The sequence below is a fragment of the Arachis stenosperma genome, chromosome 6 (genome assembly GCF_014773155.1).
Source record: "Arachis stenosperma cultivar V10309 chromosome 6, arast.V10309.gnm1.PFL2, whole genome shotgun sequence".
Lineage (NCBI taxonomy): Eukaryota > Viridiplantae > Streptophyta > Magnoliopsida > Fabales > Fabaceae > Arachis > Arachis stenosperma.
Window position 1 is genome coordinate 7,856,631 of NC_080382.1, and position 13,713 is coordinate 7,870,343.

General features: G+C 33.2%; 1 protein-coding gene across 2 annotated transcripts; it reads left to right on the top strand.

The window, feature by feature from the left end:
* The first annotated feature begins 4,033 nt into the window (after positions 1 to 4,033).
* Positions 4,034 to 8,555, top strand: LOC130935687 (transcription factor PIF3-like). Of its 2 annotated transcripts, XM_057865549.1 has the most exons (8): positions 4,034 to 4,916; positions 5,018 to 6,302; positions 6,406 to 6,501; positions 6,624 to 6,689; positions 7,068 to 7,133; positions 7,223 to 7,726; positions 7,849 to 7,967; positions 8,054 to 8,555. In XM_057865549.1, exons 1-7 carry the CDS (start codon positions 4,822 to 4,824, stop codon positions 7,960 to 7,962), a joined length of 2,226 nt encoding a protein of 741 aa, XP_057721532.1. In that variant the 5' UTR covers positions 4,034 to 4,821; the 3' UTR covers positions 7,963 to 7,967; positions 8,054 to 8,555. The 2 variants fall into 2 exon arrangements, with proteins under 2 accessions (XP_057721532.1, XP_057721531.1); XM_057865548.1 differs by having other exon boundaries at positions 7,849 to 8,550.
* Positions 8,556 to 13,713: the final 5,158 nt, after the last annotated feature.

Below are 13,713 nucleotides of genomic sequence, written 5' to 3' on the forward strand. Positions count from 1 at the left end.
AGTCAAACTTAGCTATTCGACAATTTAGAGAAGAAAAAGAAAAAATAAAAGTGAAAACTCATCTTTAATTATTTTTGAGCGAAGTTAATATTTAAAAATAGTTAGATAATTTAATATATTTTATCAAATTATTATTTAATAATTTTTAATTATTAATTTTATATAAAAATAAATATAGATAATTTTTTATTTTTTCTTAGATTAAGCTTAATTAAATTTTTTGGATGTAATTCTTTTTTAAATCCTGTTATATTTATGCACCGAATCGTTTTTTTTTTTAAGATAAAACATATAATAAATATTAGTTGCTCTCCTTTAATTTTAAAGGACAAGCAAATATACAAATACTTAAGTTGACATATATCTCATTGACTTATACTTAGTTTATTCCCTAATTCAGTTCTATATATTAATTATCCCTTCTTGGCAAGCTTCTTTAATTTGTTTAGGTGGTCCTACTTTATCTCATATTTTAAAGTTGAAAGTGTCCGCATAGCTGAAATGGAGTTAAGATGATATATTAGCATGTTTTTTAATACACTGTATTTGAATTTAAATTTTGACAAGACTAAGTGGTTGATAAAAACTCTTTAAAAATATTGGGTATGTAAGTGTATAGTATGGATAAATATGTAATATAATGTCCATAATTAAAATTTGCCTATTAGACAATTATTAGTATTATAATATGGTACGCAATTATCAAAACTTTCTCTAACCTTGTAGTATTTGATATTTAATCATGTCCTTAATTTTAAATGATTGTGTTGGGACCTTTTTTTTTAACAACAAATCAAAAGCTCATCACAAAAGGGAAAAAGGACACCAGAGCCTTCATGATTATTGCAAAGCTTGAATTGCTTACAATATATTAACAAGGATTGAGATGCATAAATGTCAATGATTTTATTAATTTCTTAAGCCCCGGTTTTTGAAATTTAAACCAAATCTTTGTTATTATTATTTAATAAAACTTATCCGTGCAAAGATGGGCCAACCGTCCATACAGGTTATAATTATGCACACATGATTTTGCTGTGTTACGTTGAATTATAGATAGATAGAGAGATAGATGCACTCACACAAAACAATGAACCCACCACAATTATTAACGCCAAACCTTTACCAAACTAATTACAAAGATAATATATACAAAAGAGTGAACCATGAAATGTAAGCATCATCAACGAAACATGCACTCTCCGATCCTTCTTTCTTTCTTTCTTTCTTTCTTTCTTTCTTTCTTTCAAGTACATTGAGTAGGGACGTAGACGCTTCTCATCCAATTCTGGTCATGGCACTATGCCAAATCTACTCGCCATTTAGGGCAATAACCTAACAAAACAACCACAGAAATTATGAAGAAAGATTCTTGCATGTTCATGGGGAAAAAGAAAATTTAATTTTCTTTATGGACAACATATTTATTATTATAAAAATGTTATTCGTACGTCAAAATCAGTTACTAAAATCAGCCACCAATATATTTATATACAAATACATGAGAGGTTTAATTTATTTTCAATATATATTTGTATTTCAGTATGTATTTTATACTAGTAACTGACTTTAGTGATTGATTTTGATGTACACATAGCATAACTCTTATTATTTTTTTTTAACAAAGGGAGCTCAATACAATAAAGTGGAATAGAAAGGAAAGCATAACAAAACAAGACATAAACACAAATAACAATGTATAATCCGTTGTCATCTCCGACATTGCCATCAACAACCAAACGGATCAACTCGATACCATTCCCTATAATTCAAGAAGGACATAATCTTAACACCTTCAACATTTGTCTCTACTCTCTGGAAAACTCTGTTGTTCCGCTCTAACCAAATGTTCCAAATAACTGCACAGAATCCTATCAGCCATTTCTTTTGCTTAGACTTGTCACCTGGTACTTCAGTTCAACTCTCATAAAACTCTTTAACGATCCCCGAAGCAGTCCAAACTCTATCAGCACGCGTCAACCAAGTACACCACACTTGCCACGTAAATTCACAGGCAAAAAATAAATGATGAACTGATTTTATGTCCTTTTTGCACAACACACATATATTGTCATTTTAATTAATAATGCCGAATCTACTCAGCCTTTCCTTTGTGTTGACCCTTCCTACTAAAACAAACCATGCAAATAGTTCAACTCTTGGAGGAACCAATCCTCTCCAAATGGAACTAGTGAAACTGTAGTTTGTAATGACCTCTGAAAGAGTCTCTTTCTGCAATACCTGCACAAAAGAATTAGTAGAAAAAACACATTGTTTGTCAAATTTTCATACAACTGAATCCGCTCTATCAACCGATAATCTTACAACACATAACCAGTCGCGAAGCTGATTGAGCAACTTCACCTCCCATTGGAAGAGTTCCCTCCTCCACTAGAAGTTCCATACCCACTTTAACCCATCCCAAAACCCACAGTCCCCTATTACCAATCTTTGTTGATTTGAAACAGAGAAGAGTTTCGGAAAATAATCTTTCAATGATCAACCTTGTAACCAAGTATCCTCCAAAAAACGAGTGCTTCTGCCGTTTTCCACTTCCATGGACAACCCACGAATCATCATATCTCTTACTTGGTGCTCCTTAATATTCAGCTGGAAAATATCTTTTCACGGACCTCCTTTTGATGGCAAACGCTGGTTTGACAACATTACAGTTGGGTCCAACTGATTATAAGAGCATACAACCTTCTTTAAAAGCGGGCAGTCCTCCTTTGAGAAGCGCCACCACCACTTGAATAGAAGTGACGCATTTCTAATTAACGCATCTTCCACCCCCAAGCCACCTAGTTTTTTGGGAGCTTGAACTACCTCCCATTTCACCAGTGGTATCCCATTTTTTCCATCTTCTTTACTCCATATAAGAACATTCTCTGCAGTCCAATTATCTTTTCTACAACCGCCTTTGACATCTTATACAAGTTTAAGTAGTAAATTGGTAGGCTATTGAGGACAGATTTTATGAGTACCAACTTACCCGCTTTGTTAAGAAATTTAGCTTTCCATAAGCTCAGCTTGTCTTCCACCTTATCTATGATTGGTTTCCAGATCTTCACCAACCGAGGATTAGCGCCAAGAAAAATTTCTAAGTACCTGACAGGTAACATCGTTTCAGCACATCCCAACAAATCACACATATTCAAGACCCATTCCTTCTCACATTTAACTGGAATTAGGCTCGACTTCTCAAAGTTAATACCCAGGCCATACATCAACTCAAAATAATGCAGGAGCCTCTTATAAATCACCAGTGTCTCCACTTCCTGTGAACAAAATAAGATCGTGTCATTCGCAAATTGGAGATGTAACAATTCTACGTTGTCCCTTCACAGAACTCTTATTATTATATTATTCAATCCTCTCCCATCTATTATATGATATTAATTCTTTTTGTACCTAAAAGGACACAAATTTTAGTTTTCTAATTATACCGTATTAATAAAGAATTATATAATAAAAGGTAAAGATTCACAATCAAATCTTCTAATGATTTTCAAATAAAAATAATTATAAGTAAAATTTTAGCACACTAAAAATGTTTGAAAAATAAAAGATAAGCTTTTGTTAATTTTGGAACAGTGAAAACTCAGGTACAGACACAGTCAACTTCACATGAAATTGATAACGGAAAATCGTTAAATAAAAATTTAGTCAAATCAATTAAATCATTTAACAACCGTCAACTATCAACTTTACGGCTGCACCTGAATTTTCACCCTTTGGAATTTGGGTTCTCTAACTACGCATATAAAACTAGAGAATATTTTTTATTTTATCAACTATTTAGATTTAATAGAGTTTAAGATTTTAAACACATGTACAAGCTTTTTGGGATGTAGTTTCTTCCGCAAGAATCAGAAGAGGCTAATCCAAAATTTTGAAGTGAGGAAAGGGCCCGCAGAAAAAACCAAGCGAGGTTAGTAAGGGGTTAACACTTAACCATGGTTAGAAAGCAACCTGAATCAATTCCATTTCTAATTCTCTCTCCTCTTCTCTTCTTTCCTCTCTGACTCTGCATTTGGTCGTGTTGACGAGTGATGATCACTATTTACTCCTCAATTTTCTTCTCCAACTATTTCGCTTCCTTCTTCCATTGTTTCTCTCCCAATATTTTGGTTTCCTCTTCTTCTGAGCTCTCACACACTCAAGAACTCTCAAATTAGAACTCTTCCTTTGGACTAAGAAATTTTTGTTCTTTACACCAAATTTTGTTACTTTTTTTATACCCAGTTGAGGATTTTTACTCGCAGCTTACTGGGTGCTCTCTGCTCTGAAGCTTCACTTGTTATTGGAGTTTTCAGAACCGGACGCTGATTAGTGTTTAATATACTAGTATAATATATAATAATAATGATAATAAGATCGAATCTTTTTAAATTGTTGACATGGTCCTTACTTTATTTGACAAGTTTTGTGGATGATATAGCCATTAAAAGAATTTGTTTGACTGATCCTCTTCTCTATTATTAATTTTGTATTATATATATAGCTTTTGTTTCCTGATAAGGACTGTGCCCATTAAAAAGAAAGATTATATTTGGGGCAAAAACTTATCACTGTTGTTTCTATTTATCTTTTCATATTTTTATAGTCATAATTAGCGTAGGTTGTTTCTCACAGTGTAGTAGTGGGGCTTGCGTCAAGCTTTCATGTATTATTATTTGGGTTGTCGAAGGTGGTTCCCAGTTATCATAGTATAGTATTATGTCGGAAGCCACAATCACAATATTATTATTAGTGTCTCAGTTCCTTGGTTCTTAAAACTTAACAGTCCCCCCTTTTTTTTACATCACAATCCTTCAATTCATGATGCCTCTGCATGAGTTGTACCGCAAGGCCAAGGAGAAGCTTGATTGTTCTAAAGAGATCAATAGCACAAGTGCATCTGATCATTCAACCGCGTAAGTTCAATTAAGTTATGTTCATGTCTGAATTGCACTTGATTAGATGTTTGTTGTTCACCCTTTTGGTTTGTATTTGTGTTTTGTTGAATTGAATGCAGACCAGAGAGTGATTTCTATGAACTTGTTTGGGAAAATGGTCAGATTTCAATGCAGGGTCAGTCAAGTAGTAGAGGTAGAAAGAGTCCAACTTGTAAGAGTTTAACATCTCATTGTCCCAAGGGTCTTCAACATAGGGATGTAGTGGGATATGGTAATGGTAACAATAATGTTAATATGATGAGGATGGGGAAGTTTGGGGATTCAGAAAGTGGACTCAATGAGATTAGAATGCCGGCTCCATCTGCTGAAGACGAAGACGTGATACATTGGTTGAATTATGGAATGGATGAATCTTTGCCACATGACTATGGTTCTGATTTCATACATGAACTCTCTGGGGTCACCATGCATGAAATCCTTCCCTTAAATAACCTCTCTTTGTTGGACAAAAGAAGCAATTCCAATCAGGTACTTAGGGACTCTCACAAGAACTATGCGCGCCATGCTTTTGGTTCAGAACAAGGGATCCTTAACAAGGACTTTTCGGTTATGGCTAAAGGAGAGATTGAGATCCCTAGACCCAAACCTAGCACAAGTCAATTTTGCCAACCATCATCATATCAATGTCAAGGATCATTTGCATCTGTTAGGTCCAAAGCATCAGAGATAACAGAGAATAATGGTAGTAACCCTACTCATCAAGTACCTTGTGGGGAACTGGCTCAGATTTTCCCATCTGCTTCAAGTGGTTTTTCTGGGTTAAAGTTGGATAAGCAAGATCAGGTTATGTGCAGCAGTAGTTCCACTATAATGAACTTCTCCCATTTCGCTAGACCTGCTGCTATTGTGAAGGCTAATCTTCAGAACATTGGGTTGTCTTCATCAAGATCAGATGGTATTGAAAACAAAAATAAAGATGCTTCTGCGACCGCAAGCAATCCTCCTGAATTAACAAAAGCTGGTTTTAGTGGCGAACATCCGAAACAATCCGCTGTGCACGAGCTGAAGATTGTGGAGCCTTCTAAGGCTGATTTGAAGCAATTGGAGCCCTCTAAGGCTGATTTGAAGCAATTGGAGCCAAAATCTCTTGAAGTGAATGCTACTGTTTTGAGGCAATCTGATCCTCCTCGAAAAGAAGATGTGTCAAAGATTTATCAAAGTTCCAATCTACTTCTTTGTGAAAGTACCAATAAAGGAGAGGAAGCTGTTGTAAAAAATATGGAGCCTGCAGTAGCCTCTTCATCCGTTTGCTCTGGCAATGGCGCAGAGAGAATTTCAGGCAACCCAAACCAAAGTTTGAAGCGAAAAAGACAAGAAACAGAGGACTCTGAGTGCCACAGTGAAGTTAATGTTCTAGAATTGCACTTCCATACATGTTTACTTATTATCATACCCATGTTGACAGTTATTCTCTATTAACCAAAAATTAAATTTCTTTTACTTATAGGATGTTGAGGAAGAATCAGTGGGTGTTAAAAAGGCAGGTCCAACACGAGGTGTTAAGAGAAGTCGTTCAGCCGAAGTACATAATCTATCTGAAAGGGTGAGTGAAGACCCTATGGCAATTGTGTACTGTTGCAAATAAACAACAAATTTTCCATCTGTAGCATATGTTTTGTTGCTTGTGATCTGTATGATTATCATTGTGATCTTCTACTTATACAGAGGCGAAGAGACAGGATCAATGAGAAGATGCGTGCATTGCAAGATCTCATACCAAACTGCAATAAGGTTTACTCTTTCATTTTCACTTTTGTTATGCGGACCAGAGAATTTTCATAAGCATAATAGAATGTTTATTATCACTAAGAATTTTAACTTGAAGCAAAAATATTATAGAATGACAGCAATAGATGTCAATATTTAAGCTTCACTTTTGTTTGGAAGGTTCAGTTCTCAAATTGAATATCAAGCATGCCCTCACTAAAATTCATAAAAAAAGAAGAAGCTAAAGTTCAATACCTTGAACATAAACCAATTGCAGTGATCAATGGCTTTTGCTTACCACCAAAACTTTTAATTTTTCATAGATGCTATCATGTGGTTACCAATATGTAAAATCTCTTCTAGTTTCCTCATAAATGGTTTAGCTGACTTTGTTTGTATCAGGTGGACAAAGCTTCAATGCTGGACGAGGCAATCGAGTATCTCAAAACACTTCAACTCCAAGTTCAAGTACTCTTTCTCTCCCCTTCAACTCCAGCTTTTCAGATTATATATGATTTAGTGATAGCATAAGATTGATTCAGATCTGTTTTATGCAGATTATGTCAATGGGAGCTGGTTTGTATATGCCTCCAATGATGTTACCTGCAGGAATGCAGCACATGCATCCACCAATGGCTTCCTTTTCTCCGATGGGCGTTGGCATGCAGATGGGGTTGGGAATGGGTTATGGAATGGGTATGCCTGACATGAATGGTGGACCTTCTAGATTCCCAATGATTCAGGTGCCCCAAATGCACAGAACTCATCCTCCGGCCGCACCTATGCCCGGACCCTCTGCATTACATGGGATGGGAAGATCAAATCCTCCAGTGTTTGGCCTGCCTAGCCAGGGACTTCCAATTCCAACTATGCCGTGTGCTCCAATGTTTTCTTATCAGGGAGAGCCTGTTGCAAACTCACCAGCCTTACGACCAAATGCTTGCGGAACAGCAGGACTTACAGAAACTGAGAATCCAGCTTCAGCATCTAACCAAAAGGATCCAATGCCAATTATGCAGAACACCAATGGTTGTAACTCGACGAGTCAGACTACAAAACAGGTGTCTTTACTGAAAGATTTCTTGTGGTCTTATACACATATTTCTTGGAAAGTGATTTTCATGAATATTGTTTGTTGTCTGTCATACAATTATTGATGTTTGTAATTGTTTTTGCTTGGTAGTGTGAAGCAGCAGCAGCAGCCGGCAGGGTTGAACCCTCTGCCTCTCAGGCTAACGACGGCAGAGCTGTGGATGCCACGAAAACAGATAACCTTGTGACTGATAAATTCGACTAGTAAGCGTGAGTGATGACTATAAATATGTCCCTTCATGTTGAATTTTTACTTATAATTTTTACTATAAGCATCTCTGCAAGTTCTAATGCAGAGAGCACAGAACAGAGGATTGAGGTTGAGCCATCACAATAACACCTTTGGGAAGCACAGATATTTCAGTCTCTTTGAACAGACCATATTAATTACATGTTACATGTACATCCTCTTGTGGCCTAAACATATTCAACTATCTTTCTAATGTTCCACTCAGATATCTTATTATCATTCTTTGGCTTTAATGAAATAATATCTACATGTTTTTTGGTAAGAGACCATGGCAAATATGTTAACCCCACTTCCCAGTTCCCACTAGTTATAGAAACAGGAGAAAAGTGGCAGCATCATAATCTCTCTCTCTCTCTCTCTCTCTCTCTCTCTCTCTCTCATATTAAGACATGGACTATGTCATGTCAAGACCCAAATAATATATGGGCTTGGAAATCCTTCATTAACAAAGCCAAGCCCATCCTTGAAATCTATTGTTGATTGGAAAATTTACCATATATTATGTCCACTTATATATGAACTATGAAGTAATATGGATATATGAAGAGTATGGAAACCGTAGCATAGATATTCTTGACTTGGAATCAATAATCATAAAAGATGACAATGAAAACAATCAATTAGATGATGAGATTATGTGTAGAAAGGTCATAGTCATGGATGATCAAGGGACATAAAGTAGTAGCTGGCTAAAAATATGTATTGAGTTTGTATTATAAAGTAACTATATGAGTGCTAGATCCAAGGATCATTGTCCAATGTGTGGCACTACTAGTTGTTCTTTTCTTGAGTTTGATTAGACCCTTGTAATGAAATTATGTTGTGGATTTTTGCTAAGGCTCTAATAAAAGTTTGAGATCAGATTGATTGAGAAGACATAATCACTGTAACAAAATGGCCAATTAGAATCTCAAATAGTTCATGTGGAGGCATAAGCTCTCTCCCAAAATCAAAAGTAATAATGTAATTGTAGTGATAAAGTTGACTATCATTTTCCCACTACAAAGCTAAAGGTGAAATTGTAATTATTCAAATATGGGGTACAAAGGAACATTTCAACCAGACAAACCTTTTTATAATTGATGGGATTATACGCCAAGATATTAATAAAACTATTATTTTGCCTTGTTATTCAAGCTGATTCTTCCTCTCTCAATCAACACTTTCCGGATGGATTATCTTAATTGAACTCCATAGATTAACTTAATTGAACCCTTAATCTTCCATATCAGGTAACTAAAGCAACTTCATGAAAGAGACATTCATGTTTATGTCATCATCTTTTGTTGCCTTGACAAGACAAACGACAATTAAGTTTGTTTCAAATAAAATAAAAACATATGAAATGTGCATGTGCTTGTGTTTCCAATCAGTCTTAATGGACCAACTTAGCAAGGTCTTCATAAATTCTGTTCCATTCCCTCATGATACTAAGAATTTGTTAATAATCACTTAACTACAATCATAGGTTTCATTTATTCACAAAGTTGTGTAAGAATGTTTTGCACTGATTAATTTGTAACATGAGCTAGGGACAGTTTAAGAATTCACTAGGCTATGAAAAATGGTAGTTTTTGTTTATAGATTTGACAGAGAAAAGGACCAAGATTTTCCAAATTAACTTGAAAATGGTCAGTGGTTACAACTATTTCTACAGTTCCACATGTTGTTTATTTTAATCAATATTTCCAAATGGCTAACTATTGCATACAATGAAATAATGAATTATAACAATTTGCTTTTCATTTTCTTCTTGTCGATTAGTTGTCCCTTGCTGAATTAGATTAGGAAAAATTAAAGCTATGGTTTGGAGAGGATAATGCAGAAGGGCATCTAAATTTTTTCAAGGGCAAATGGATTATGTCTCCCTCTATTTCAAAAATGCTCATTATTATGATCATCCAAACATCACTTATCTTCATGAATTTCACTTCACATACATATTTATTTCCCATCAACATTATGGTTATAAGTCTTTAAGCTTTTCAAATCACACCTTTATTTTGCTTTACTTGGATGCCATCCTTTACAATTGTTAAAATGATGACAATTGTGTCTACTTCAAGCTAGAAACTCATGTGCAGTTGACTTCACGTGAAGTTGATATCTGAGAGCCGTCGAATGATTTGACTGATTTGACTAAATTTTTATCTAACAACTTTTAGATATCAACTTCACGTGAAGTCGACTTCACCTGAGTTTTCACCCTACTTCAAGTCGTACCAATTGTTATTATTATTTATATTCATCAAGTTGGCAACCATTGCAGTTTTTATATGAAGATAATTTAGTTTTACAAATAAATACTACCAATTGAAGTGTTCTTATTTATAGTTGTTACCAATAACACACTAGCTTTTGTAATAGATTTGTTTGCTGTGTCTTAATTAAAACACCAGAATAATTTTTTAAAGGTATTATTAGCAGGTGTTGTAATATGTCAATTCAAGGGTATGAATAATAATGAAAATAGTGATTTTCTGCTAACTAGGACCATGGAGCCTGTTAGTTGATGTGAGAGAGGGGGGCTCCTTAGCAAGGACAAGATTATTGCTATTTCTATTCATTTTCAACTATAGTAATCAATGATTTCCAGAACAACTTCGAAGAAAAATCCCACCATTTTTCATTTTGCATTATGCATTGGACCTTAATAATAATAATAATAAGCTTAATTTTATTATGTGTGGCCTACCCAGATTAATGTCATGTATATATATATTCCCATTAGAACAATAATAATGCCACTTTAATTTTTCTTATATATATGATATGATATGATATGATATGCATAGTCCTTCATTGCAGAATAAACTTATGGGGGACCATAAGGTTTATTATTATTATTATTTTCAATTTGCTGATATTTGCGTACAAATTCAACCTTCTTAAAAGAATAGTGCCAGCTCAGCAGCTTATTTAGAGACAAAATAGAGAGCAAAAATGATCAAGTGATTTTGGATTAGATTTGTCTCAACTATTGTCTGACTCTAATTAACTTGGCATGCCTATTGGTTCCTATCTTCTGTGACTATATAAGATAACATATATATACACAAATTAGAAAGGAAAATTAATTAAGCATGAGATACCATGAACCAATCCTTCCATACACAAATTTATATTCTAACAAGATTTAAGGCGCCACCCTAGCTTCTCTCCTGGCACCGCATTTTTGTTTGTTATTTGCTAAAACATTTTAACAAGTTTTTATGTTATTTCAAATAAAATAATTTGTTCCAATCATTTGTAGTCAGAGAATGGCTGCCACAAACAAAGACATCAATTTTCAATTTTAATTTTTCAGGATACAAAATTAAGATGATGATGATCAAGGAGAAAACAATGGTTCAATTATATAGCTGACCACCTTTAATTTAATTTAATTATTTTGCTGTGAATATCCAAAGGACAACGAGGCCGACATATATTATAGACGTGTAAATGCAGCAAAAGCAATGTAGCCGTATAATAATAATAATAATAATAATAAATAATTTTAAGAATGCTTTGAAGTTTGACTTCTCTCTCAACAGCTCATATGTGAAAAAAAATAAGAATTAAATTAATTAATTAATTAATTAATTAAATAATTAAATATATAAGATAAACTTAGAAGCGCATTATGAGGTATGGAGATTACAGGCATCTTATATTCTATAATTTATAATTAAATTTTGCATGATGGGTTGAATTAGAACATGGCTTAGGCCATTGGAATCACAATGTCAGAACAAAGAGACAGGCTATCACAAGAAAGACACCAATATTAATTAATATCGTTTATATTAATTAATTAATTATATTCGGAGGTGAAGATACTTTTAATTTCTTTTTCTCAGTTTAGAACATGTCCATGATAATGAAGTATGCACTTGATGACAAATTACGAGTTTGGCTGCTTCTATGTCATGAATAACCTGCAGAGAATATTGTACAATTTGTGCCATCTTGGAAGGACAAAACCAAATGTTTAATTTATTTTATTATATATGTTACGTTGTACAATGCACTATATATACAATTTTTATTCTTATTATTATTTTATTTCAGTTTCCAATTCGAAGAACCTTATAGTTATAGCTAAGATTTTTTTTTTCTATTTTGAAATGATTGAAACTTATGGTTTAGAATTGACCATTTTACTAGTGATCAATAATCATGTCCTGTTGTTAGCCAGCAATACAAAGTAACTATTTTATGACATAACTAACTAACTCTTTTACTTAGTACGTTTTATTATTCTATTATTTTTTTGGGTTTCTTAAGCACCCAAACTCTCAAGTCTAAAGAGTAAAAATTAATTAATTAATTAACCCTTCATTCTTTCATTATTGTTACATTAATGACACGAATATATTATACTTTAAAGGGGATTGCCGATTAAAGTTGACTTTTTAGCATGAAAAGTCATAAAGGTCATGAAAGAATGACATACATAGAGAGGGTTGCTTTAGTGATTTGCTTGTTGTCCCTAGAGAAAGTTAAAGGAATAATATATTGGTCCCTCTCCCTTAGCCAAAAATTCGTTAATGAAGCATGCTCTTATCTTAATTGCCATAAAATTTTTATCTCTGTCTCGTAATCATTTGCCTATTTTATGTTGTGTGCCTATGCAATGGCTAGCTACCACCTATATCAATTATGTCTAATCATTTTTGGTCTCCCATCCTGTCCTAGTATTTTCAAAGTGCCAAACCCTTTGGATTTAATTTTCTCATATAGTTGGATCTTGTTTATGTTCTTTGTTATGCTTAATTATAACTATTAATTGTGTAGCCTAAGCTAATTTAATGTATGCCTAGTTATAAGAGTAGATTTAATTTGCGGCCAATTGTATACGTAAAATAGTTTAAATATATTGTTGAACAATCATATGGCTGCAAACATCTGAATGATGCGAATGCATGGATTACATAGATGCTGGTTAATTTAGTAAAATATTAAAATCGAGGGTGAGTTCACTACTCTTGTTTAATCATTGTCACACATTTACATTACTATCAATAAAATTTATATATATTGAAAATAATAAAATTTTCTAGTAATTCTTTTTAATAATTAAAAAATAAATTTAATTTTGATATAATATAAACTAATTTTATGCGTATATTTAATTATTACTTTGATTAGGTAAATAATCATCTAAAAAAAATAGATATATGATGATTAAATGACGGCGTAAAATGTTTTACACTGTCATTGGATTAAAATTAAATTCCTACAAAGATATAAAAAAATTGCTTTTTATGTATTCACATAAAATACTAAATAGGTTTTTTTGTTTTTATTTAATAGTTTCTTTGTTAAGTACTAGATGAAGTATTATTAGAAAATGTATCATTAATTACTCAATTATTGATCTTTTTAATTTTTTTTAACATGAGTTAAACTTTTTATGATTTAATTTTGTGAATGTAATTCTTTAAAGGTCAAGTTTGTTAATTAATCACCTCATCATCAACCACTCTTAATCCCATTATTTAGGTACATGGTTAAGCCTGAATAATAATTATGTAAAATTTTTTTTTGAGTGAATTTAACATTATAAAGGCTGCATTTGTTTTTAGAGACAAGACAGAACATGACACTGAAATGGAGACAATAGGACGGAGACACTAAAAATTATCTTTTGTGTATTGTGTTTGGATACGATGGACAAGACACTAATGTAATGTCTAGTATTATGTTTGGATACACATGGAC

Coding starts and splice junctions, on each gene's coding strand:
- LOC130935687 (XM_057865549.1), top strand. CDS start 4,822: ATGATGCCTCTGCATGAGTTGTACCGCAAGGCCAAGGAGAAGCTTGAT. Junction 6,303..6,405: donor ACTCTGAGTGCCACAGTGAA/GTTAATGTTCTA, acceptor TTTTACTTATAG/GATGTTGAGGAAGAATCAGT. Junction 7,727..7,848: donor CGAGTCAGACTACAAAACAG/GTGTCTTTACTG, acceptor TTTGCTTGGTAG/TGTGAAGCAGCAGCAGCAGC.